Raw genomic sequence first — 25,165 nt, forward strand, 5'->3', positions numbered from 1 at the left:
GGAATGATGACCTCGCATGGGCTTCAGTGGGAAATTTCCAGCCATGAGTAGCCTCGATTACAGGTCAGACGAGACAAGACGAACTCAAGGGTATCTTCAAGCTGCCGTATACATATTACATAACAAAGTAGTTGGGATTTGTACTATTTGATTAAAGGTCCAATGATCATAGATTATGTTTCTTAAGAGGGTGAATACTACAGTAATGCTCTTGGATAGTGACAATTTCCACAATATCGAGTATCGAGACATGGAACTATTTGACATATGGATCAGTTCTATCTTTGATGATCTTACCACCATAGAAATGTCACATCTGGATGTTTGTAGTTTGTACCTGTGCGTCACTGCGTATACCTCGAGGGGCTCGGAGTAAAGAGATCTACCCACAGTGGGGCGGCGGGATGGCATTCTCGATGGTACCCGGTACTTTGGGGACTGCGAAATCAGGACTAGCAATACTGTAGTAGTAGTAGTAGTAGTAGTAGTAGTAGTAGTAGTAGTAGTAGTAGTAGTAGTAGTAGTAGTAGAAGCCTACTCATAGAAGCACTACTGAACCCCTGGTACTATGGAATAGACTATTAGTACTACTGTAGTAAAGACTAAAGACTGAAGAGCACTGCTACTAGTTACTAGTTAGTGCGGAATCTACTACAGTAATGGGCTGCACAAGCCGCAAGCTCACATTTACACTTTCTCTAAAGCCTCGTCGCTGAGGCCAAACACAGTTTCACAGTGCTTATCTTACCTGTACAAACTCACGGAGACTACCTGGTACTCCTTCTAGAAAGACCCAGTGAGCGTCTGTAGAAGATGTACAGGTTCCAAGAGCATCCGCGATTGCAATTCCCGTAGCTACCTAACTTGGTTCAATCAGGGGGGACACGTCGATTTGGATGGAGTTGTTGAGGGCTGATCCACCCCCACCAGTCCTCGTTCTCCTGTTCCGGTCAACCCTGTAAGATACCACTCCGGTGGTAATGCCAGGACACCCACGGTATACGCCATACGGTCTCGTACCCAAAGTCCCAGTCCCACCCCAATGCCTCCCCCCGTTGCCGCATCTTCACAGTTCACCCTCAAAACCCAAAATTACCGCAGGAGGAGCTCTACACCGTATCTGCGAGTACTTGGCCCCGCGCAGTTTTCTCTCAACGCTGAGCTCTCCTGTTGAATCATCTGTGACCTTTCGTCGAATCCCAATCTCCTCCTTCTCTCCATCCATCTTTCCTTCTTTCTTGGGCTGTTCAACATACATACGTGAGTGCTCCTCCTGGACGGGTTTTTTTCCATCTCGCAATCTCCATCTCCATCTCCATCTTCATCCTTCTCCTCACCCTCCCCCTCATTCTCACCAACTCGCCCTCGGTCACAGGCTCGTGTGATTTCGCAAAACCTCACATCACCACCTCAAACATCATCGATCTCTTGCACTCGCCCTAGACAGGCTTGTTTTCCGAACTTCAACATCTAATCGTCCTCCATTGCTGCAGATAATCATCATGCCCTCCACTTCTCTCTCCGCCGCCAGCAATGGTGTGCAAAACGCCAATGACAACATCACTCGCTTCAACCCTCCCAGCCGTGTGCTCTCTCCTCTCCAGAACGCTCTCTTCCACAACAAGACACGATGCTTCGTATAGTAAGTCCTGTCTTTGCCGGATCCGATCTTCCCCATGTGAAGACCACCCGTTGTACTAACCCGGTCTCTTTTCCTTTCCACAGTGGTATGCAGCCTCGAGCCGTGCAGGGCATGCTCGACTTTGACTTCATTTGCAAGCGTTCCACCCCCTCCGTGGCCGGTATCATCTACACTTTCGGTGGCCAGTTCGTCAGCAAGATGTACTGGGGCACCAGCGAGACCCTTCTGCCCGTCTACCAGGACGTCGAGAAGGCCATGGCCAAGCACCCGGATGTTGACACTGTCGTCAACTTCGCCTCCTCCCGCTCCGTTTACACCTCCACTATGGAGCTCATGAACTTCCCCCAGATTCGCTCCATCGCCATCATTGCCGAGGGTGTGCCCGAGCGTGTAAGTGATTCAATGACATGTTTTCGTCGTGCATGCGTGACAGTTTTGAGAACCCCGGACTGACTGTGGATCTCTTCATCCAGCGTGCCCGTGAGATTCTGGTTGCTGCCAAGGAGAAGGGTATCACCATCATCGGACCCGCCACTGTTGGTGGTATCAAGCCCGGTTCCTTCAAGATCGGTAACACCGGTGGTATGATGGACAACATTGTTGCCTCCAAGCTTTACCGCAAGGGTTCTGTCGGTTACGTCTCCAAGTCCGGCGGTATGTCCAACGAGCTGAACAACATCATCTCTCAAAACACCGATGGTGTCTACGAGGGTGTCGCCATTGGCGGTGACCGTTACCCCGGTACCACTTTCATCGACCACTTGCTTCGCTACCAAGCGGAGCCTGAGTGCAAGATTCTTGTTCTGCTCGGTGAGGTCGGTGGTGTTGAGGAGTACCGCGTGATTGAGGCTGTCAAGAAGGGCGTCATCACCAAGCCCATCGTTGCTTGGGCCATCGGAACTTGCGCTAGCATGTTCAAGACCGAGGTCCAGTTCGGTCACGCCGGTGCCTCCGCCAACTCTCAGCTCGAGACTGCCGTCTACAAGAACAAGGCTATGCGCGAAGCCGGCATCCACGTGCCCGAGACCTTCGAGGACCTTCCCCAGCTCCTCAAGCAGGTCTACGACGCCGAGGTCCAGAAGGGCAGCATTGTCCCGGCCCCCGAGCCTATGGTCCCCAAGATTCCCATTGATTACTCCTGGGCCCAGGAGCTGGGTCTCGTCCGTAAGCCCGCTGCCTTCATCTCCACCATCTCCGACGACCGTGGCCAGGAGCTGCTTTACGCCGGTATGCCCATCTCCGACGTCTTCAGAGAGGACATCGGTATCGGTGGTGTTATGTCCCTTCTGTGGTTCCGCCGCCGTCTGCCCCCCTACGCCAGCAAGTTCCTGGAGATGGTTCTCATGCTCACCGCTGACCACGGTCCCGCCGTGTCTGGTGCCATGAACACCATCATCACCACCCGTGCTGGCAAGGATCTGATCAGTGCTCTCGTCTCTGGCCTCCTCACCATCGGTTCCCGTTTCGGTGGTGCCCTCGATGGTGCTGCCGAGGAATTCACCAAGGCCTTCGACAAGGGCCTGAGCCCCCGTGACTTTGTGGACATCATGCGTAAGGAGAACAAGCTTATCCCCGGTATCGGCCACAAGGTCAAGTCCCGCAACAACCCCGATCTGCGTGTCGAGCTTGTCAAGGAGTTTGTCAAGAAGCACTTCCCCAGCACCAAGCTGCTCGACTACGCCATTGCTGTTGAGACCGTCACCACCTCCAAGAAGGATAACCTTATCCTCAACGTCGACGGCTGTGTTGCTGTCTGCTTCGTTGACCTGCTCCGCAACTGTGGTGCCTTCTCCGCCGAGGAGGTTGAGGATTACATGCGCATGGGTGTCCTGAACGGTCTCTTCGTGCTGGGTCGTTCCATCGGTCTGATTGCCCACTACCTCGACCAGAAGCGTCTCCGCACCGGTCTGTACCGTCACCCCTGGGACGACATCACCTACCTCCTCCCCACCCTGCAGAAGGGTGGTGCTGAGGGCCGTGTTGAGGTCAACCTGTGATTCTGATACCTCCACCCCCCCTTTTTTTTCCCCCTCTTCCTACCTTTTTTTCCCATTCGCCGCCTCATATATCTTCTTTGGGCCCCCTCTTCACACGATACACATTACAACAGCGCCCGTTCGCTGGTGGCATACAGTCCGTTGTTTGAACCCGTCCTCCCTTGGCATATTAATCTGGTATCGGTTCCAACGGTGGAGTTTGGATGGATTGAACAAATTCCCCCTCTTTCCGGGGGGTGTCCTTGTGTTATTGAATTTTCATGTTGTGCTTTTGTTCTTTTTTTTTGCAGCCGTCTTTGCGTGTATGCCATGTTGCTCTCGCCTTCCATTCCTTGAGGTTGGCACACAAAACTGCGGCCCCCGGTGGTGGGAAAATGGCGATGATGAAGCTTCTTCCGGGCGATTTCTGCAGCGGATGTTGGATCTTTGCTTAATTCCCGATTAGATGACTAGACCTGTTCTGAGGGTAATCTAATGAACGTACCCTTGATGATCATTTTCAGTAACCTAGTATTAAGTTGTACATGACGTATGCGCCGCAGGTAGAAATCATCCTCAGTATATTCGAAAACGAGCTGATGGATCTCTTCTTACTGCCTGAATGGACCTGCATTTGTCCAAAATCTTTGCTCTGGTTCGGCGCGTCAACAAATCTCTCGAAAGGACTCAGTAGTACGTCTCTTTAACTTTCACGAGCTCCACCCCACCTTATCTCTTATCGCTCATCAGCAGTTCGCATCCGCCAATCTTTTTCCCTCCGTCCATGGAGATCCAAGCTCCAACTCAACTCAACCCAATACTCCTCACCTTCCCCGACCGATCCACCAAGCCTTCCCCTCTTCACAATGGTCCGTTTGAAAAACCGATACCTCCTCCTGGACATTCTATATCCCGACCCAGCCACATGGCCGTCCACCAAGAACGTGTCTGGCACTCCGCACGCGGCCCAGGTCGCTATTCACGCGCCGACCTCGAATGCGCTCACGCCGGGATTACTCGCCAAGATGATCCGGGAGGAAGTTGGGGAAATGTATGGGGATTGGGGTGTGGGTAAACTTGGGGGTGCTTCTGCGACGGGTGTTCAAGGTGAGTATTTTTTTTTTGGTGGTTCTTTGGTCCGTGTTTTCCTCTTTTTTGGAGGTTGAGTTGGTGTCTTTTCCTTTTCTTATCTTTTTGGCTCGGTGGATCATTTGGAGGATTCACTTTCTGGAATGGAAGTAGAAGTGGAAGTGGACTTGGAAGTGGGAAGCGCGACCAGATGATTGTCTTCTAGGGTTTTCAATATGCTGGACTGCGCACTAAATGTGAGTATATTCCAAAAGCTAATGACTTTGCTCGCGATCATCCAGTCAAATATCTGTCCCCCGCTACGTCAACCGCCATCGTCCGCTGTCCCCGAGTCTCATTCCGCCTCGTCTGGTCCGCACTCACATACATGTCTCACGTGCCCGCCGTGACCGAGCCCGGAACAAACACCGCGGGACATAAACGGCCCAACGGAGGGCGGGAGAGACCCTGTGTGTTTCGAGTGCTCAGGGTATCGGGGACGATGCGCAAGGCGGAGGAGGAGGCAATTCGACGGGCGAGAAGGGAGATTGTGCGTGTGAGAGGGCTGGAGGAGAAGAGTGTTCTGGGGGATTTGATTGTTGGGGCGGAGAGGGGGACGGATGTGTTGCCGGTTATGACGGTTATGGATGAGGAGGAGGATGAGAGGATGTACGATGACGGGGATTATGATTGAAGGTCTTCGGATTTGAATGGTGGGGTTCGTTCTCCCACGGTGCGAGAGGTTTAGGTTTTGGAGAAGTTTACTTACATGTTATGATACCCCCCAATTGTTTGTTTCGCGTGTCTACCTTCAAGCATGGATGGATGAGTGTAAGGGCAAAAAAAAGTCAGCGACTCCACTCAGACCGAGAAGGTAGATCCATGTCAAATTTTTTTTTCGTTGTTTCATGATATGCTATGAGTTCATTTCATTTCGTATTTCTTTGTCGAGTGACAGCTCTACGTTGGTTTGCGCCGCACGGTAATCCCACTGTCCGGCGCAGACGCCTTCCAGCTCGCCAATTCATCATCAAAGTCATCCGCTTCGTCACCTTCCCGACTGGCCAATTCGGCATTCATTGCCATCTTGCGCGCCTCCTCTTCCAGCCGAGCAGTCTCCTCCAATTCAGCCCGTTCCTGAGCGTCGAACTCGTCCTTGGCGTCCAACCAGCGTTCCTGCACATCTCGCACGTCCATCCCACCGAGTCCCTCTCGCACCGCCACCGACCAGACAGTGTCATTCGCACCTTCGGCCGGTCCGAACGCATATCCGCTCGCGCGGTCAATCGCCTTGAGCAAGTTCATCATGCTCTTCTTGTCTTCGACGGCTAGCGTTTCAAACGCCACGAGGCCGAACTCTTCGACCAGGTCGATGATCGCATTATTCAGGGCTCCGAATTTGGAATTCGTGAGGCGAGAGGACTCGGCCTCGAGATGAGGGATGAGGTAGTTGAGGTCTTGGACCTCGGTATAGTAGTCGAGGTTGAAGGGAAGATTGGTATAGTTGGATAAGTTGTCGATTTTCGTCAAGACATTCAGGTGAGGGAGATCGAGTTGCAACATGGCACGAAGGGAGAGAAGAAGAGCGGAAATGTACATCGATGGCAGGGTGAGCGCGTATGAGTCAATCAGGTGGATCACTATCAGCTAAGTGGTCACTCGCACGTCAGCATGTCGCAGAGCGCATGGGCAGTCGAGATCTTCATAGATACATACCCGATAGCCCATCTTGGAGATCTTGAAAAAGATGTTCCGTAGTGAGTCGTGATGCGTAAATAGCTCGACCTGGCCGGGACAGTCGAAGATCACATAATCCTCTGAATTTGCCAACTAGTCAGCACGAGTTTGATGGCTTAGAGCGTCGCATTCTCCAGCCTTTCAACGTACCGCCAAGCTCCTTCAGTCCCGTCTCCAACCATTCAAAATTCTCCTCAAGGTCCTCCAACGCATACAGCGTCGCTCCATTTGGTCCCAATTTGTGTTCATCCATAATCTCCTCTAACGTCACAAGGTCGCGCACGTCCAGCGCACACGGATATGAGGTTCTGTCGTTGGCGGGGTCCAGATTCACGATCGAGCACTTTCGGCCGATTGCGCCGAGGAACTGATGCATTCCATTGCAGTAGGTGGATTTGCCGGCTCCGGGAGGACCGATGACGAGCTGTGCGAAGGGCATCGTGAGGCCAAGTGGTCGTGTGTATATGTCAAAAGGTCAAGAGTGTGACTCGAATCTCATCAGAGAAAGGCCGGAGGGGGCCGCGGCAGGCCTTGGACCTCTGGACCTGCGTCGAGTGATGTACGCAAAGCTCGGGCAGTGGAAGCTTCCGGAAGACTTTAACGAGGAATCACGATCACGCACAAGTTCTTTGACAGAGATTTGCCGTCCAAAACAGTAAGGTTCACCTCGTCCAGGCCTTGCTACTAAAATTTCGAAAGGCGCAAGTATTGATTTCAACCGCCGACACTTTTTTTTTTTGGAGGGCGCTGCGGGGAATCATATGGATGGCGGCATCGCGTGGCAGAAAATGCGGTCATTGAGCTAGCTCCGAGAGACAGCTTCTCTTACCCATCACACTTTATACCTCCGCCGAGATGTCCTCAAGTACGTAATATTACTGTTGCACTACCAGGAAATAAATAATTCTGTCCGTCTCGAGCTCTGCTGATTCGATATAGACCAATTCACCCTGGCGTCACCGCCCACGGATGCGATCTCTGCCCTCAAATTCTCGCCCGACCCAAACTCGACACGATTGGTTGTGTCGTCATGGGATAAGAATGTCTATCTTTACGATCTGAGAGATGAGAACGGTGCTGTCGGCGAAGGGAAGCTGCTTCAAAAATTTGAACATCGCGCGCCTGTGCTGGATGTCTGTTTCGGTGAAAACGAGAATGAGATCTACACGGCGGGCTTGGACTGGGACGTGCGAAAGTAGGTTCAACTTTGTTTGGGCTGTTGCTGAGACCCCGAAGATTGGCTGTTGACTTCATTGCGGATGATTACAGACTAACAGAACTTTGTCAGGATCGATCTGAACACTTCGGAGCAGACCGTGCTCAGCAGCCACGAAGCCGGAGTGCGTAGCGTGGTCTACAGTCGCGAACACAATCTGGTCATCTCTGGATCATGGGACTCAACCCTCCATGTACATCGACCTGATGCTGGCGCAAACACACAATCCGTCCCGGCGACGATCCCTCTCCCCTCCAAGCCCTTCTCCCTCTCTCTCACGGCTACCAAGCTGGTCGTCGCAATGGCCTCTCGCGCCCTACACATTTACGATCTCAAGGGATTGGCGCTTCTCACGGCGCAAGCAGATGGCGACACTGTGGAAGGTAACAGAGTGGAACTGGAACCCTGGCAACGGCGGGAGAGTAGCTTGAAATTTATGACTCGCTGTGTGGCCTGTATGCCTGACGACGCTGGGTACGCCTCTTCCAGCATTGAAGGTCGTGTGGCGGTTGAATGGTTCGACCCTTCCCCTGAATCGCAGGCCCGCAAATACGCTTTCAAGTGCCATCGTCAAACGGCTGAAGATGGTGTGGATGTGGTGTACCCTGTGAATGCGCTGGCTTTCCACCCGGTCTTTGGTACATTTGCCTCGGGGGGAGGTGATGGTGTGGTGGCCCTGTGGGATGGCATCTCCAAGCGTCGGATCCGTCAATACCAGAAATATCCCTCGAGTGTGGCCGCACTTGGGTTCAGCGGTAATGGCAAGTATCTGGCCATTGCCATTAGCCCTGGCTTTGAAGATGGCAAGGAAGATATTTCGGACGGTGTGGTCCGGATCATGGTCAAGGAATTGGGTGAGACCGAGGCCAAGGCCAAGGGAGCGAAATAGACTCGGCGACGGACTTCTTCTACTATAACGCATCTCGATACAACCGCTAAATAGATCCATGAGGGGAGTTCTTCACACGCTTTCTCCCACTTGAGTTTGTTTCCTTCGAGCACCCAGCTTGTGTACGAACAGATCTAGCGAATGCACCGTAGACTATGTTATGACTAGTAGTAGTCCCTAAAGGTCCCGGTTTTCGTCAATGAACAGACGATTGACTCGACATTTCATACTAAGTCATTTGGTACTGTCTATATGTTGTTTTTTTTTTTAATTTTTTTTGTTTTCTCTATATTAAGCAACTTCTTACCGTCTAGATTCTTTTTGCTTTTAATGGTGCGTTTTGATCATGTACAAACCACCCACATCGTATCGTCGTCTCGCTAATGCTGCTCACGCGGCAGTGCTGTACAAGAAAGCCCTCTCCCTCTCGCCTAACCCTCGACTCAAGGCGCCTTGCGCACGGAAACGGACCCGTCAGGCATACCAAAGTACGCGGCAACAGGCCGTTGACCACCAAGACCACCAGCCACCGCGGCCTCTGGACCCGTCATACCGGAGAAGATGCCCACTTCGAGGACACCGGTGATCTCCTTGATCTTCTCCGACAATGCGCTCACCTCCCACACGCCATCTTTCCCGGAGCCATCTTGGCCATTGTCGACGTCGGCTTTGGTCAGGAGCGGCTTGAAGGGGGCATCGATGAGGAGGAAGGCCTGGTCAGTCTTGAGAGGACCTTGCTTGAGATCCGTGTTCATGCGGATGGCGGGGTTGATGGATCCAAGCTCGATGAGTCGCCGTTGGACGCGGAAGGCTGCGATGGGGGCCACTTCAATCGGGATATATTTCCAGTTGGAAAGCAGACGAGTCTGGAGTTTGCGGGAATCTGGAACCGAAGTTGTCAGTAGAGAGAGAGAGAGGAATTCAGTCATGTGGTGGACCACCACAAGGTAGGACTGTCAATGGCACAATCAACTGGGTGGATGTATGGAGGATCATGCGGACAAAGCAGCGTCATGGGTGACTCAGAGGGTAAATGAACATCTTCGATGGCAACAAAGGCAAAAAAAAGAAAAGAAAAGAAAAAACTGACCAGCAACGCAAATGAATTCCTTGGCTTGCATTGCCACAAGCTTCTCCTGGAAGAGACAGGCACCACCACCCTTGATGCAATTCAGATCCTCATCCACCTCATCCGCGCCATCGAATGCGACATCCAGCACGGTACCCGTCGGCAACGCATCAAACTCGACCGGAGTCAAGCCCGCGCTCAAGATAACCTGACGCGACTGATAACCGGTGGGGACATAGCGAGTATTGGCGGTATTTACACCGAGGGCCGTGATCGCCTCGACGACGTAGACAATCGTCGTACCGCTACCGATGCCCACCCAGCGAGCGTTTTCGGGGTAGTGGTTGGCGACGGCAATCTTGGCAGCCGCGCGCTTGGCTTCTTCAACGGCTTGATTCATGCTGGAGAGGTGGCGAGGTCGTTGAGAGGGCACCGACGGTGAGGGGATATGACGCGGTCGAGCAATTGAGGATTGCAAATGAAGCTGATGCCGAAGGCGGGGCGACTGCGGAACGGAAAGAGGGCGAGGAGGGGCGAGGCGGAGAGCGGCGCTGGAAGACGGTCGGTGCAGGACCAGCAGTCGAGACTTCATGGGGAGGTCGACGGCTTTTATATGCTTCTGAGACACAGGAGGTATCAATTGATGTTTCAACGGACAATACGAGGCTATGATGGAGCCCGCGGCCTCTTCTTTTCTCTTTTGGTCTCTCTTTTGGCTCGACCTTCTATGTGAGTTGGTTGGCCGGTCTCGGGATGTGAGCTGCTCCGCGGAGGTTGTTTGACGAAGTTGTGACGAATCCAGTCGGTCCGGTTAAATTGAGGATGGAGGATGTGGGGATACTCAGTTTGAGACAGCATGAACAGTGAGTATGATTGACCGTGGCATCCATGCAGAGATGGATGTCTCGACAATTGTCACGATGACTGATCGATGGAGAATCTAGGGATAACGCAAAGGTATACCATGCACATCGGGTGTAAATACTGGAATGATAGAGAATCATGTTTCCCCTCGTCTGACCTTGGAATAGGTCTAACATCAAAGGATCATTGAAAACAGTGATGAAGCAAGATTATTTTATTCGACATCATGGGACAAGAGAGTATAAAAGCTAGAGATTCTGGCGTTTTGCTATATTGATATTCAGCGGGATCCTGTGAGAAGACAAAACATTGGCTGAGATTCCCTCGAATAAAGACGAAAGAGTAGCCGCAATTAACCTCACTCTATATTACCCGTCTTGGACGGTGGGACCTGCACGCAAAGGTACTTGTAGCCATGATTTCTTTAAAACTCCCCATGAAGCTCACGGTCAGTCAGTCATTACCGGCCCATGGAAAGGTTTAGTTGATGAGAGACTCGTCGTCATACAGGCGCTTGGAAGCTGGAAGTCTGCTTCGTAGGCGGGAAGGCATCCCGTTGAGATCCCAATTTTATATACACCTTCTCACGTCTTTTTGTGCGTCTCTTTTGACGATTCCCTCCGATTTCTTCTTGTTTTTCCCTTTCTCTCTCTCTACTACGTCCGTAGGTACTCACCGACCGTCAGAGTCCTTGCTCAAAGACCAATCTTGCACTTCCATACAACCATGTATCGTCGACGACTCGACACTTGTCATCCATCGTAATCTGATATCACCGACGGATCTGATAATCAGTTTCGACCTCATTGTGATCTCCCAACCGCCTGCTTCTCCAGGTGGATTATGCGAAGGAAATGCCAGCCAAGTCCGCTCCAAGCTCATTATAATGCATTCAGATACTGCGACAGCAACTTGAGAATGAGTAGTCGTTAATTCTGGTCACTGTTCTGGAGTCCTGTAGAGAGTACGGACACTACCGTGAGTACTAAGTAGTAGGTACCTACCTACTCACTGCTCAAGTGCTCTGACTTGTGTGTAGCAGTACAACACCAGAGCGGGTTACTCCTCCTGCAAGGCGGGTCCTTTCCACCCGCCCCACATGGCTTAGTCACAATGCCGTGCTTCTTCATCCCATCAAACGATCTACTCCAGTTCATACTCTGTGACCAGCTAGAATTGGGGACCTCAAAAAACATACAATCAAGCCCAGAGAAGACAAAAAGTGATAGTCACTGGCAGGGCTCTCATCGCACGGTTGTTCTGATCAGATCTCTCGCATGGTGCCCGCTGAACGCGATCTCGGCATCCTCACTTCTCCGTTCCCGCCTTCAGTCTCATCTGAATATCAGCTTATCGACCTGAGGCCTACCGACCATGACGGAATCTTTCCCAGCGGCAGTGGCGGGACCAACCTCTAAAGAACGCAAGTATGATCGTCAGTTGCGATTATGGGCAGCCACAGGCCAGCAAGCACTGGAAGACTCTCGAGTCCTGTTGGTGAACTCGGATGGCCCACTCGGCGGTGACAATACCGGGGTGTCGGGCGTAGTGGGCGTCGAAGCTCTGAAGAACCTCGTCCTACCAGGAATTGGTGGTTTCACCATTGTAGATCCGGCAACGGTCACAGAAGCAGATCTCGGAGTGAACTTTTTCCTCCAAGAAGAGTCCCTGGGCAAGTCACGAGCCGATGAGACTTGTCGTTTACTGCGAGAGTTGAACCCCGATGTTCAGGGTTACTCGTATTCCAAGGTTCGTTGGTTCGGATGCAATCAGACTTGGTCCATTCTGGTCCCAGTTGTTCAATGCCTTTTTTTTTCATTTTTTCCCCCTATTTTTGCCGAACGATCATCACTGACTGCGAAAGAGTAGCCTGTCACGGACCTGCTCAATGATCCGTTCTTTCTACCTCGACACAAGTTGGTCATCATCACCGGACCGACTCGGCAATCAACCCTCACCTCTTTGACACAGGCAGCTCAGCGGCTGGGTATTCCTGTGCTCTATGTCCACTCAGTCGGGTTTTACTCAACATTCAGCTTGCAATTGGATGCAGACTTTCCTATTGTGGAAACACATCCTGACCCCGAAAGCTCCCAGGATCTCCGCCTTCTCACCCCATGGCCTGAGCTGTCTGCAGCGGCGGCCAGCCTGGGAGACCTGAATGCCTTAGATGACCACCGCCATGGCCATATCCCGTATATCATGATCCTGCTCCATCTAGTCGAGCAGTGGAAGCAAGGTCATGGCGGTAATCCTCCCGGCAACTACAGGGAGAAGACCGAATTCCGCGAATTCGTACGCTCCCATGCACGCACGAGCAATGCCGAAGGAGGCGAAGAGAACTTTGACGAGGCCGTGGCCGCCGTCCTCAAGACCGTCACCCCGTTCAGCCTTCGCAGCTCCACCCGCGAGATTTTCGAAATGGACGAGTGTCAGAATTTGACCCGTCAATCTTCAGACTTTTGGGTCATTGCCTCGGCCATTCGTGGTTTCTACCAGGAACACCATGTCCTGCCTCTGCCTGGCTCTCTGCCGGATATGAAAGCCCAATCAGCCGACTACGTCGCTCTGCAGAATATCTACAAGGCCAAAGCCCGATGCGACATTGACGATGTCACCGCCAGAGTTCGTCAGCTGGAATCTCGTCTCGGCCGGTCAAAGTCACCCATTCTCGACCGCGAGATTGAAGTCTTTTGCAAGAACGCCGCGCACATCAAAGTCGTTCACGGACGCCCAGTGGCCCGGTTAACTCATGCCACCGACCCCGTCACCCTCAAAGCCATTCGCAACCAGCTCAACACTCCGGACTCTCTCATCCCCATCTTCCTCGCCGCTCAGATTCTCGATGCGGTCGTGGATGAAATCAAGGTGGGGATCCGCAAAAGGCCCAACTTTCAATCGACGACGACGGTCTTTGGGCTCATCATACAGAGCGTATCATGGCACTTGTAAGCGATGAGCAACACGTCCCTCTTCAGGACGATGCACGCCGCAGCATTTTGCAGGCTGTTCAGGAACTTCGTCGGGCTGAAGGTGGAGAGTTACACAACATCTCTTCGTTGACTGGGGGCTTGGTTGCGCAGGAGGCGTTGAAGGTAATTACCAGACAATATGTGCCTCTGGACAACACCTGTGTTTTTGATGGGGCACAAAGTCGTAGCGAGATGTACCGACTTTGAGCAGATGGTATATTCGGAAAGGGAGCCTAGATTCGGGGGATGGCCTCCTCCATAGAAGTATCCGTGCGTTCAATGGCTGCTTTTGGGTGGTCAAGATCCCATTTATTGCATTATGATTGAATGAAAAAAAAGTCTGCCAAAGATCCTCTTTTTCGTGCAATTGTGACCTCTCTTTTTCTGAAAGCCTGTAGGCCAAGGGACATCTCCAATTGAATGACTCAGTATCTCGGTTGTTCGTGACTTGGAAGCATACATCGACAATTCCGAGATTCACCTCTTCTTCTTCCTATAATTGCCCCCCTTTTTCGCCCCCATCGGCGCATTAGCCGCCTCATAGATCCTCTCCTTACCAAACGCCGCATCCGCGACCCTCAAGAAACTCGTGACTCCTTGATCCACCACCGCCATAATAACATTCCGATACCCGTGTCGCAGACGCATATACAAATGACGCTCCATCTTCTCACCCCTGGGGACATCAAGCGGGGTGCTTTCGAGCAGGGCGCCGAGCTGGTCGAGCGTGGGGATGGAGTCGTGTTCGCGGGTGTTGATGACGGCGATGCGGAAGTCGGGGGCGGGGAGAGCGGTCTTTTTGATCGGGGTGGAGGGTTTGTAGACGTGGAAGATTATGCGGAAGGGGACGGTTGTGTCGAGCGGATCGCGCTGGGGCGTGAGGGTCGGGTCGTACCAGGGGATTAGGGCGAGTCTTTGGTAGATGTCGGCTGGATCAAAAAGGTTAGATTTGATGGGAAAAGTTCCATTTTTCTTTTGAGAAAAAGTAGGACATGGTGATAAAGCGAGGTGAAGGAGAAAGTCTTCGCGATCAAGATCACTTTGGAGATAGGAAACGACACCACTTACCGTAGCTTCGGTGAATTCCATATCCAATGACGGGACCAGCCGCCAGAGAAGAAGTACAGCGTGGATCATTGATCCACTTGAAGATCCGTCCAAAGATCCCAGCAAGACCCGCTCCACGCAGAAGAGGCTGCGTATATGCGTTGGAAGAGTCGTGCGTATCCGAGGAATCTTCGGCCGTCCTCGAGTCATCCCATCCCGGAGCACGAACGATCGCATATCCAATTCTCTTTAAGCTGGAAAACACCGAGAACCGCTCCAGCGTCAATCCGCCTCTTCCAATGAGACACGTATAAGCAGCCTGAAGACTCATCGGGATGGATAAGTCGTCATCGTCCTCGCTGCTCTGCGCGCCTGGCTCGCCCGGTCCGCTTGATGTTGAACCGCCCGTGATCGAAGCAGGCCAGCGGATATCCAGACTGCCTCTTTCAAGGAGATACAAGGCTTCCTCGGGCAATAACCACACGACACCCTTTCGGTCTGCTTGACCCATGCTTTTAAAATACTGGCCCTTGGGGTTCGGCACGTAGACGCAAGCATCGGGTGAGACCATGGCGCCTCGGCCCGGTGGCTTGACGGGATTTTGTTCTTGCGTAGTAGAAGGAGGAGAAGAATTCAGGGAAATCTGGGACGATGCGTGTGGAGGAGACGCAGAAGTTCCAGGCCCATCGGGCGCGTAAATGGCAATCACTAGATTCTTGGGATTATGTAGACGGGGATGCGCAAGCGCATTGTGCATTGCCTGTCGAGACGAGGAGAGAACATCGGCTTGGAAGAGAGTCGGGTTGGGTTCAAAGTCTTTTTCTCCGCGACGGGGTAGACTGGATGAGGATGTATCTGTAAGACTACTTAGAGGAGGAATTAGTTCCACCGTAAGACAAGCAAAGAGTCACACAAGAAGAGGATGATGTAGTCAAGAATCACAGACATCCTGGTCTCGGGCACTGAACAAGACGGCCATGCCGAGTCAATGCGCATCGCACGCCCAGGAAGATCAGCCTCTACGGCGCACGTACAAGTTGAGGTGGTTCAAAAGGCGAAAGTCCTGCGTTTCATCCGAGAGATCGGTTTCGATCTGCGTCGCTTCCACCGCGGTACCCCGGACCGCATCCTCATCTGCGTCCGCCATTGCAATCACGAGGAATGGATTGTTGCAAAGTGGGAGATCGTATGATGCTCAACGAAGCATTGCTTTCTCAGTCTTTGTCCTCCGCAATGCACGTGGGTTCGCGCGGAGATTGTCGCGTAAAGAGAAATTGGGAGCTTATCGATAAACGATGCTTTCGACCCACTTTGAGGCGGTGGGGGGTTCCGCTTTTTGGGTTGTCTCCTGGACGAACACTTTCATCTGCATTGGAGATGAAAATAAACCATTCCCACATAGTGAGAAGGGTTGACGCAAAGATGGCCGATGATGGAACTAATTTCTCCGAGGAGCTCCGCAAGGTAAATTGGCCCCTGACAGGGACAATTTTGAAGCACTATCAACTAACACCGTTACCAGATATCCAACAGTCTTGAGAATGCTCTCGACACATTCGGACCCTCTTCAATTCAAGCCCATGCGATCCTAAACATGCTGAAGGACTGCTTGCACAGGCTGAACAACCAAAAACTAAAAACGGCGGCGGAAGTCGATGCTGAACTCTTGAACTCTGCAATGGGACTCCTCAAACTCAGGGAGTGACCTATTCTATCCAGTGTTGAGATAGCGTCGCTGATTTACTTTGATTACCCCCTCGCATGTTACTCCCCAGAGTGATGACTTTTGATTGAAGGTCGAGCAACAGATGAACTGACGATATCCTCAACCGCTTTTGAAGAAGGAGAGCATGGGAGCAAATCATTACTGTGGTCTCATCATATTGACATTAGATTGGTTCACGTATCAATCAAGAAAGTGGCTGGCTTGAAGAGCGGATGATGTCAAACAAGGCCAAAGTGACCGGAGAGCCTCAGCTGAGCTGCTTCGAATGTATGTCACATGACCGGCGCGGCCTTGATAGTCCCACGGTTCTCCAGAAAATTTCACCAGGAGACGGACACCTCCCAAAACAACCGGGCTTCCAGAAAACCCCCATAGAAAGCTAAGCCCGCTTTCTCGGAACTGCTATGCAACAAACACCAAGTCAATGCAATCGTAAAACAGAGTGGTTAGAACAGGCCGTGCCACAGAGAGCCGTAGGATCCGGCGAGGCAGGGCCTCCACTGCGTTCGATGTGAGCTCACAGCTCAGGAGGGTAGAAAAGTAATGCAGTCATATTCAACCATGATTGCACATGTGACGATGAATGTAAGAGTTTGCGAGAGGCCTTCGATGATCTCAAAAGACCCATCGTCAAAGATCTCATGCCTCCTCAGTCAATGAGTGGCTTCTTTTGATTTTCAACAATGGCCACTCCCAAATAGTCGAGAGCATGAGGATCGCTGGGCCGGATAATTGATGGCCGCTGTAGTGTAGGATTATCGGGGTTCACATAGGCGGCATCACGGGCAGCCAGCTCGATGGCTTCCATTTCCTCCTTGCAGCCCGCATGATCCAGTGGACATACTACTATCGGCTGGCGGATTGTAATGTCTCTTGCCGAGGTGAGATGCGCCTAAAGTTGCTCATTGTCAGCTCGGAATTGAACACCATTTCAAAAACCTTTCTGCGCGACCCTCTGTTGAAAATCCTGAGACTCACCCTCACTGTAAGATAATACTCAATCTTATACAAACTTGCCGTGGTGGTGAAGCCACTCACACTGTACATGGGAAAAGCTGCCCGACTCCGAGGTAGAATTCCTTCAGAATCGCGCAGGTCCTTGGCCGGAAAGACCAAGCCGAGATTGGTCAGATATCCCGACTGGGGCAACTTGATGCCCACCGTCTCTGTCTTCTTCACGAGGGTCTTCACTTTGCGCTGCGGTTCGTCACCTTCGTGGTTGTAGACGATCTCTTCATCAATGCCAATGGTGATCTTACTGATAGTGACTTTGCGGGCTTTGCTGATCCATTCTTGGTTGGGTGACAGTTTGATGTACACGCTGACCGGATCGAGCGGTCCGTAGGACCAGCGCGGCAAAGAAATCGCCAGGGTGACCAGGTGGTCGGAAACTCGCTCGGCAGACTCGGGCCGATTGTACATGCCAAATGTGGAAAGCGTGTCGTAGCGAGCAATGGGCACCGGAAAGGTATATTTCCGTTGGTCCGAATGTCCCTGTTGAACCATGACCACCATCTCATAATATGTCTCGGCGGTGCGACTGGGCAGTTGCAAGCTCGCCGGGGGAACTCGCCGAGACGCATCTCGACCGCCGCGTCCGAATGGAATGAAGAGGACAAAGGGAAGATCCATGGCTATGACTTCTTCAAATTCTTTCCCGGCGGGACACCGAAACAGAAGCATCTCCTTGCCCACGATATCTGAGATTTCCTTGCGCGGGGGCGCAAGCCGTTTTTTGGTGACCGAATCGGCGGATGGATGGATGGTTTCCCGGCGCAGGAGTGATATCGTCACGAGGGAGACATTGACCGGGGCGGAGATACCGACGCTGGGCCGGATCTCAACCTTACCTTCGATGCGAGGCTATTTGTGCAAACACGAGTCAGACATATCATCCTGGACATGGCGTTTTCGCGTGGCGTGTTGGCGCCTGCCTCCCAAGCTCGGCGGGATATCCGTTTGAAGGAGACGGGTGAGAACAGGATAGAAGGTCACGATGGAGGATCGGCGCTCACCATGGTTGCAGAGATGCCCGGGTATCCGATGAGGAAATTGCCATTTGCAGGGCCGGATACGCGCACAAAGGCGGCCATTTCGATCGCGCTGTTCCCGCCGCACCATGGACATGCGGCGGAGGAGCTGTGACGACGTGGCGGGTGGATGAGGTCGAGCAATGGTCCGTTGCACAGAGAGAGAGCTCATCCGGGAGGGGGTGGAGCGCCCCAATCGGGAGAACCGTACGAGTCAAGCTGTGTATTCCCTCTGCGACCGTCGATAGACGCAGGAGGCAAGTCAAATGGGGAGCAGTGTAAACGGGTGCTGAGGTGGTCGAGTGTGCAGCGCCGGCGTAGCGATCTTGGTATGCTTTGTTGGTTCCAGAGTTGAGTTAGTGCAATGGGGGCGGAGAACTGGTTGGGCACAGAGAGCAATGGTGTATCACAGCTCGGTTGAAGCGTGGATCAATCACTTCCAGCTTGAGAGGGGCGTTTGATGCGGTGGGGAACAACAACTGGAGGGTTCCTGTAGTTCCAGCCGTTCCAGCCCCCCTCCTCCTCCTCTTCTTCTTCTTCTGTCTCTTCTTGCTCTTTTTCCGCTTCTGCTTCTGCTTGTCTTCTTCCGGTCCGATCATCTCTGCGCCTACCTTTGGGGCTGGTTCATCTCCGCCCGGGGCCAAGTCCGGTGCTTAACTTTATGTGGGTGATTGCATCATCTCGACCTGTCGGAGCATCAATGATCCAGTTGGCGGTGATGATGATGATGTGTGTGTGTGTGATTAAACTTGACCAAACCAGAGCGGGATTCATTCTGATTGCATAACGGGGCCACGGTGGACCCGATCGCCCAAGAGGATTCAAGCTCGAGATCTCATTTCGGTCATTGGTAGAAGCTGTGGGCGCTCAAGGTACTTTCTGCACTGGACCTGATGCTTGGAGAAGGCATTTACTGCTCCGACAGTATATGTACATGGTACATAATGTACCACATAGTACAAACTATATAGTATCTAGTACGGTCTACCTAGTAAATAACTTAGTATCTAGTACTATAGAGTATACATACATACTCGAGGTCATGGGCTACCATGCGGTTGCCATGTAAACTCAAGTGCAATCGAGGGTACAGATCGGGCGACAGGAATGAATAGCTCGCTCGCTACTCTAAAAGAGCCCGATCTTTCGAGCGCTTCTCTCTTGCTCGGTGGACTTCAGCAAATCGAGGGAAGCACATGACCAGGAAGATCGGTCATCTTGTTGTTCTAGACTTTGCTTTTCCAATGTCCAAACATAAATAAGGTTGTGTGCATACTTACTTCTTCGTATATACCCACTCATGAATCACCCATTTGTGTGGTCGAGGTACGAGGGTCCTATGTGGCGGACGGATCACTGACTCAACCTGCATAGTCTCGCACGTTTACGATACTGAACCCATTGCTTCCCAGAGTAAGTCAACGATATCTCCAAACATAGAGATCGATGAGGTCTGTTCAAACCTTCCACCTTCCCTTCCGCTTCGTCCTGGACTGGGTTATTTTGAGCCGCGTGCGGGCAGTCGGGCACCTCGTTCGCTTTCGGGACGGTTGCCAGGCGCAACCGCACCCAACGACATCATCAGCTCCACTCGCCCCGTCTCCACCTGCACCCTCCTTCTGCCTGGTCCTTCGATCCCCGTCTGAACCACCTACCACACCGAGTCACAGCTCCTTACGCCTTTATCCGTGGTCCTAGCTTTCTTTGAAAGAACATCGCAAGTACGACACAAGAAGAATCCATCTTCAACCGACCCATCTCATCGTCTCCCTGGATTCAAATCACCATGCCACCTCGTCGTCGCACTGCCGCTCCTCGCGGCGCCCAGTCCACCCTCTCCTTCGGCAATCAGTCGAGAGTCACCAAGCCGTCCAGCACCCCAGCCTCACTCCACAAGGGCAAGAGTCTCGACGCAGTGCAATCAGTCTCGCCGGTCAGCACACCCGAGCCACAGGAGGTGCTTGCGGAGGCGCATCCATCAAAGCGCCATGTCGCCGAGTTGGCAGTCCGACAACAGGCGGCTGCAGAATTGAAGGAACCCCGATCTGTGGAGGATGAAGCAGCGTTGAAGCTGGGCAAAAAAGATCTGGTTTCCTACTGGAGAACGGAAGAGCAAAAGCGAAAGGCGCCAAGGGGTGAGTTAGCAAAGGCGGAGAAGCTTCCCTTTCGGAGAGGAGAAGAAGACCATGGCCATTTTGCTGACCAGCCGTCCATGATCTCCAGTGCACCAAGGTGACCTCGATATCGAGGAGAAGATCTTACGCCACTTTGATCTATCCAGTCAGTACGGGGTACGTGATCCATGTCATCGCATCTAGGACTGCGCGTCCTGCGAACTATACAGTCCCATCGCATCATTCAGCGGGGATAAAATGCTGATCATCCTGTTTCTAGCCGTGTATTGGTATCGCGCGGGTGAAGCGCTGGCGTCGGGCCAATATGCTGAACTTGAACCCGCCTCTTGAAGTCCTCGCGGTACTGTTGCAGGACGAGAACGCCAAACAGCGAGCACGCATGGATGAGCTGCTGTCATGATATCACTGTCCATGGTGTATGACAGGCGGAAAAGCGACGATCGTGAAGCGTTTTGTTTTATTTATTTCTGATTTCTCGACTGAACTCTTCGGCTGAGATGATGGATTCAGATTGCACAGCGGGCGTTCCGGTTCTTCTCTCAATGCAGTGGCATTCAATACACCCACTCACTTTTTGAAGCTCCTTGCACATCGGGTCAAGCGCGGCGGCTGATGCGAAACAGGGCCTTGAAAGCCGTTCAAGGGATGCCAAAGCAATCGGAGCAGGGTCAGAACATGTGACAGATGTATCGTCACGTGTTCGTTGCTTAGCTGGAATCAGAGCACATCTCTGTGGAACGACTGTCCCATTCCCGCCACGGTCCTCACCGAGTCATATGGCAATCCCACGAAGCATCTTTTCATTGCGGGGTTCTTACATATGTCCAGATTGGATCCGAAGCGGAGATTAGTCCTCGCTTTGAGCCGAGGGGCGAGATCAGTGTAACGGCAGCAGTACGTACGCTTATACTCCGGACGGACCTCGTCCATGGCGATCATTGACCGGCGATGTTGGTCTTCCATGTGCCCCGGCCCTAATTCCAGGGTACAGGAGATCCCTGTCCGAATTGAATTGCGATCGACCTGTTCTTCGACGTTATTCTCCGTCTCGGAGAATACTTTGTCGCCGTGGGTTTGCATCGATGCGCTAGTGGCGATGGTCTAAGCCCCAAGCGGGTCGCGGAGAGGCATCCTTATTGTGCGTCTGCCGGCCGAACCAGGACTGGAAGTAAGCCCCGGCTGAAGTTCTCCTGAGTCGTGCAGCTGAGTGAGACTGCTAGATTCTGGATGTCTTGGAATACTATATGCTTGCCGGTGATCGACGTGCTTGAGAATGTAAAAAATTTAGATTCTTGGCTGTGCCCATGAGGTGAGAGATCTTGAATTCCACGTCGTACTGCTGGAACCGTGTAGCGTTTAATCCATGGGACATACACAGTCTCGGCCGGCACGCGCATTTCCGTCTGCCTACAGTCTGCTGTGCACACACCATTCATTGACTTGCAGGGTCAAAGTGAGACATTCTGCTGTCGACCCCGGATCGCTGCTCGCCCGCTTCTGCCGTTGCCCCTCTGCCCCTCTGGCCCTCCGAGTCCCACTTGCGCCTCTGGATAGAGGTCCTTTTGCTCATTATTGTAGGTGGCACGAACTTGACTACATAAGTCCATACCCGCGTTGTTCAAGTGTCTCTTTTCAAGTCGTAAAGTACTAAATACATCACGCACTACCCGTTTTCGTGCCGAAAGCCGTTGGGTCGACTGTGCCTTCCCCGAGCGAATCCTCGACCTTTCCAAAGCAGGTTGCCCCGGGCCCAAAGTTGACGTGATGCGGTACCAGACTGGGTGAATACTAGTAGTAGTTACATAGTAGTAACTTAGTCAGCACTCTCGGGGTGAAATAATCCACGAAACTCCAGTATTGACGATTCAGACCATAAGCCAGGTGGAACCGGATCGAGAAGCGGGAATAGATCATTCAGTGTTGCGATTTTAATTTCCGGAGTCGGGTACTACCGTCTAGTTCTACCTATTCCATTCTGGAGCTGCTTGTTTTTTCTACCAATTATACAATTACGACAGATTGGAAACGAGGCCAATCATTAGGTTTCTTTTCACAGATCAGGTAGTAGGGTCAGTAGGTACTTTCCATTGCAATCTTTCTTAATGTCCAAATTGAACTTGACTACGTGTACAAGATTGCACGTTACTACATAACTACAGTACACTACGCGATTCTTCCCCGCACTGGCCTTCCCCGTTAAGTCTCCCTCGGAAACTCGGGTGGCGCTCGGCAACACATTCAGTCCTTTTGATTATTTCCATCGAGACGGGGTTTTCCCATGTGATCGTCGCGACTGAAGTCCGTGCGTCGTTTGCACGAAGAGAAAGAAGTTGTAAAGTTGAAATTGACCCCTGCTCGTAAAGTCAATTCTCGATGCCTCTAGTGGTGGCTGGGCTCGTGTTGCCCAGATGATTGTAGGTGATACTTTATTGTTGCAACTTGCAAAAAGACTAGATTTTGCTGTAGTCCCGCCCGATAGGTAATAGGTAATAGATAGGATGGGATGGGATGGTTTCTGGAAAGGAGGAAATAGTATCACTTGATCTATATACCAGATGGAGAGCCTCAATTTCTCCGATCGAGACTGGGACCTCGCTTGGATGAACGCCCAAGTGACGGTGGAGGGTAAATACCAAGAAAGGAAAATGGAAAGGTCGAGCGGTCCAACTCACAGGTACTACTCTCAATAGTGGGCCGAACCTTGGTTGGCTTGATGAAACTTGATATCAGACCGTGGGACACTGGGACAGCGGGACCAGACTGTCATACCGTACTTACAGAGTCCCAAGATCAGTTCTGTTCTGCTCACCCCGGCTTTTGTCCAGTACAGAACCTTAAGAGGTGTTGAATCGGAGCTGTAGCATGAATGCGGATAATGGTTACGCTCCGAATTCTGGACAAGTAAATGAGTGTAAGCTGCACTGATTCCACCGACGATTTTTTTGTCACATGTTAAGATAACCGAGGTTATGAAAACGAGATTCCAGCCCATCCATTTCTACAAAGGGATGCTCACATCAGAGATCAAAAAGCCAAATCGAGACATCACACGGCGCTGCTTTGGTTCCTTGCTAGAAGATGCCAAATCCAGGAATATACAGAGTTACAGACTAGTTCTGTCCGCGGACATGGATCCATCAATCCCCTGGAGGCACTGACGACGACGAACCCGCTTCGGAGGTCCCATTGGACCCTGAGAGGAATCACGATCTGCAGGTACGAGCATTTTGTGTTCCAATGGGATGGAGCGCACATTGTTAGTACTTAGGAGGCCCTGTGTAGGTTCGGATCTACGACCTGTGCCTTGAATATAGCTGCATCCAGTGGTCCACTGTTCGCTATAATCGTGCGAGCAGCCAACGGTTACAAGCTTGGCATCGAAAAGCGTTCAAATGGAGTAGGATGGGCGAATTGCAGACCAGACATCTCGACCCATCCATGGGGATTTACCAGAGACCGAGATGGGTCGAACCATGCTGGAAAGTGGAAAATCCACATGCGAGAGAGATGATTGGGAGGATCTAGATCATGGATGTTTGTGGACAGGGCAACGTGGGAGAGTCTCTAGTCTTCACGACACTTTTTGATATGGTACAATTTGGTAACAATACAGTAGATGAGTGGTATGTGTATTGTGTTGTATTGGACCGACATGAGAATGATGAGATGAGTTCGTCCTCCGAGTATTGTTCTGCCTTACAGCCGCCAGCGACGTCGGACGTACTACGTACGTACCTCCAATTGATCAGATAGAGCCCGCAGTACAAGATGATCGAGGTATGAGGCGAGGATCGGCACCTTGCATGCATCTCTCCTTGCAAGGATGTTCGAAAAGTTGGCAGGCTCAACAGGCTTCTGCCAAAGCTAAGATGACCGGGTCATATCATCATGTTGAGTACGAGAAATGGCCCATCAATCATCATCTAGTCATCATTCAAAAGAGGTTGGAATCTACAAATCAATTGTTTGCTGCCAACCACTTAATCCCCCGCCTGCGGACTGGCGAGAAGACCGTCTGTTTTGCTTAGGCTCACTTTTCCTGGTCTGGTAATTACTTGATGATGTATTTCTGCGTGCCATTTGGCTCCGACTCTTTCTTGGCGGCTGTACGTGGTCGGGGCATGACCTGTTTTGGGTCAAGGGCGGATGCTACCTCAACCTCGTCCGTGGTGGGGGGGGCACAGCCGGTGCAGGTGATTGCACTGTGTTGTCAGAGTCTAGAGACTTAAGCGCATGCAAGCGGCTTGGCTTTTTCTCCTCTTTGGGAAAGAGATAGTCGGTATTTATCTTAGTGGTGTTGCCTAATGCCGAGTAGGGAAGAGGTCATTGATTATCTCACAGTAGTGACTGAATTGCAGTGTTTCTTGTCAGACTGGATTTGTGTTTCCTATTGATTCTCCGGGATCATGATCCCTCGGCTGAGAGAGTGCAGTGTGCAGTGTGCACTGTGCAGTCATCTCGTTTTGGCCGTTGTTTAATCTTTGATTTTCCCTATTTCCATTGTTCGTCCTTTTTTTCCCCGGATTTTCAAGTCGAGTCCGTGGTTCCGGTTCCTGTTCCTGTTCCAATTTCAGTTCTGGGTTCGTGGTTGGGCCGATTGGTCCGTGAAGTTTGAACCGGTTTCTGGAACGGAATGGTATGAGATTGAGAAGACAAAATTAGTACTCGAATACTCTTAGTCTCTTAGTAAGTTAGTATTGCTATTGAATTGAGAATACAAAATTACTACTCCAATACTCTTAGTCTCTTAGTAAGTTAGTATTGCTATTGACTCATTGCGTATTGAGTGTATTG

The 25,165-nt window shown here is 51.7% G+C and overlaps 12 protein-coding genes across 12 annotated transcripts; 6 read left to right on the top strand and 6 right to left on the bottom strand.

Annotated features, from left to right (window-relative positions):
- Positions 1-382: 382 nt before the first annotated feature.
- On the bottom strand, positions 383-1,064 carry N7539_003450 (uncharacterized protein; the record flags this gene model as incomplete). Its single annotated transcript, XM_056933052.1, has 3 exons — positions 383-537; positions 763-859; positions 1,011-1,064. The coding sequence occupies 3 exons, from the start codon at positions 1,062-1,064 to the stop codon at positions 383-385; spliced, it is 306 nt and encodes a 101-aa protein (XP_056790593.1).
- A 2-nt stretch (positions 1,065-1,066) lies between these two features.
- On the bottom strand, positions 1,067-1,319 carry N7539_003451 (uncharacterized protein; the record flags this gene model as incomplete). Its single annotated transcript, XM_056933053.1, is given in 2 exon segments — positions 1,067-1,243; positions 1,257-1,319. 2 exon segments carry the CDS (start codon positions 1,317-1,319, stop codon positions 1,067-1,069), a joined length of 240 nt encoding a protein of 79 aa, XP_056790594.1.
- A 183-nt stretch (positions 1,320-1,502) lies between these two features.
- On the top strand, positions 1,503-3,639 carry N7539_003452 (uncharacterized protein; the record flags this gene model as incomplete). The annotated part of the gene is made up of 3 exons (XM_056933054.1): positions 1,503-1,642; positions 1,726-2,032; positions 2,116-3,639. 3 exons carry the CDS (start codon positions 1,503-1,505, stop codon positions 3,637-3,639), a joined length of 1,971 nt encoding a protein of 656 aa, XP_056790595.1.
- An 845-nt stretch (positions 3,640-4,484) lies between these two features.
- Positions 4,485-5,380, top strand: N7539_003453 (Rpp14/Pop5 family protein; the record flags this gene model as incomplete). The annotated part of the gene is made up of 2 exons (XM_056933055.1): positions 4,485-4,725; positions 4,989-5,380. The coding sequence occupies 2 exons, from the start codon at positions 4,485-4,487 to the stop codon at positions 5,378-5,380; spliced, it is 633 nt and encodes a 210-aa protein (XP_056790596.1).
- A 266-nt stretch (positions 5,381-5,646) lies between these two features.
- On the bottom strand, positions 5,647-6,862 carry N7539_003454 (GTPase GPN2; the record flags this gene model as incomplete). The annotated part of the gene is made up of 3 exons (XM_056933056.1): positions 5,647-6,333; positions 6,403-6,503; positions 6,574-6,862. 3 exons carry the CDS (start codon positions 6,860-6,862, stop codon positions 5,647-5,649), a joined length of 1,077 nt encoding a protein of 358 aa, XP_056790597.1.
- Positions 6,863-7,278: 416 nt separating this feature from the next.
- N7539_003455 (WD40 repeat domain-containing protein) lies at positions 7,279-8,528 on the top strand (the record flags this gene model as incomplete). The annotated part of the gene is made up of 3 exons (XM_056933057.1): positions 7,279-7,288; positions 7,363-7,618; positions 7,712-8,528. 3 exons carry the CDS (start codon positions 7,279-7,281, stop codon positions 8,526-8,528), a joined length of 1,083 nt encoding a protein of 360 aa, XP_056790598.1.
- A 443-nt stretch (positions 8,529-8,971) lies between these two features.
- On the bottom strand, positions 8,972-10,189 carry N7539_003456 (ribose-5-phosphate isomerase RKI1; the record flags this gene model as incomplete). The annotated part of the gene is made up of 2 exons (XM_056933058.1): positions 8,972-9,411; positions 9,619-10,189. The coding sequence occupies 2 exons, from the start codon at positions 10,187-10,189 to the stop codon at positions 8,972-8,974; spliced, it is 1,011 nt and encodes a 336-aa protein (XP_056790599.1).
- Positions 10,190-11,835: 1,646 nt separating this feature from the next.
- N7539_003457 (uncharacterized protein) lies at positions 11,836-13,413 on the top strand (the record flags this gene model as incomplete). Its single annotated transcript, XM_056933059.1, has 2 exons — positions 11,836-12,210; positions 12,331-13,413. 2 exons carry the CDS (start codon positions 11,836-11,838, stop codon positions 13,411-13,413), a joined length of 1,458 nt encoding a protein of 485 aa, XP_056790600.1.
- A 497-nt stretch (positions 13,414-13,910) lies between these two features.
- N7539_003458 (tRNA-splicing endonuclease subunit SEN54 family protein) lies at positions 13,911-15,627 on the bottom strand (the record flags this gene model as incomplete). The annotated part of the gene is made up of 3 exons (XM_056933060.1): positions 13,911-14,362; positions 14,502-15,343; positions 15,515-15,627. The coding sequence occupies 3 exons, from the start codon at positions 15,625-15,627 to the stop codon at positions 13,911-13,913; spliced, it is 1,407 nt and encodes a 468-aa protein (XP_056790601.1).
- Positions 15,628-15,902: 275 nt separating this feature from the next.
- On the top strand, positions 15,903-16,185 carry N7539_003459 (uncharacterized protein; the record flags this gene model as incomplete). The annotated part of the gene is made up of 2 exons (XM_056933061.1): positions 15,903-15,944; positions 16,003-16,185. The coding sequence occupies 2 exons, from the start codon at positions 15,903-15,905 to the stop codon at positions 16,183-16,185; spliced, it is 225 nt and encodes a 74-aa protein (XP_056790602.1).
- A 670-nt stretch (positions 16,186-16,855) lies between these two features.
- On the bottom strand, positions 16,856-18,299 carry N7539_003460 (arrestin C-terminal domain-containing protein; the record flags this gene model as incomplete). Its single annotated transcript, XM_056933062.1, has 3 exons — positions 16,856-17,098; positions 17,185-18,069; positions 18,222-18,299. 3 exons carry the CDS (start codon positions 18,297-18,299, stop codon positions 16,856-16,858), a joined length of 1,206 nt encoding a protein of 401 aa, XP_056790603.1.
- A 1,723-nt stretch (positions 18,300-20,022) lies between these two features.
- On the top strand, positions 20,023-20,771 carry N7539_003461 (putative DNA polymerase delta subunit 4; the record flags this gene model as incomplete). Its single annotated transcript, XM_056933063.1, has 3 exons — positions 20,023-20,371; positions 20,460-20,527; positions 20,631-20,771. The coding sequence occupies 3 exons, from the start codon at positions 20,023-20,025 to the stop codon at positions 20,769-20,771; spliced, it is 558 nt and encodes a 185-aa protein (XP_056790604.1).
- Between the last annotated feature and the right edge of the window lie 4,394 nt (positions 20,772-25,165).

The sequence above is a fragment of the Penicillium diatomitis genome, assembly GCF_028827545.1.
Source record: "Penicillium diatomitis strain IBT 30728 chromosome Unknown utg000004l_segment0_segment0, whole genome shotgun sequence".
NCBI classification, from domain to species: Eukaryota; Fungi; Ascomycota; class Eurotiomycetes; order Eurotiales; family Aspergillaceae; genus Penicillium; species Penicillium diatomitis.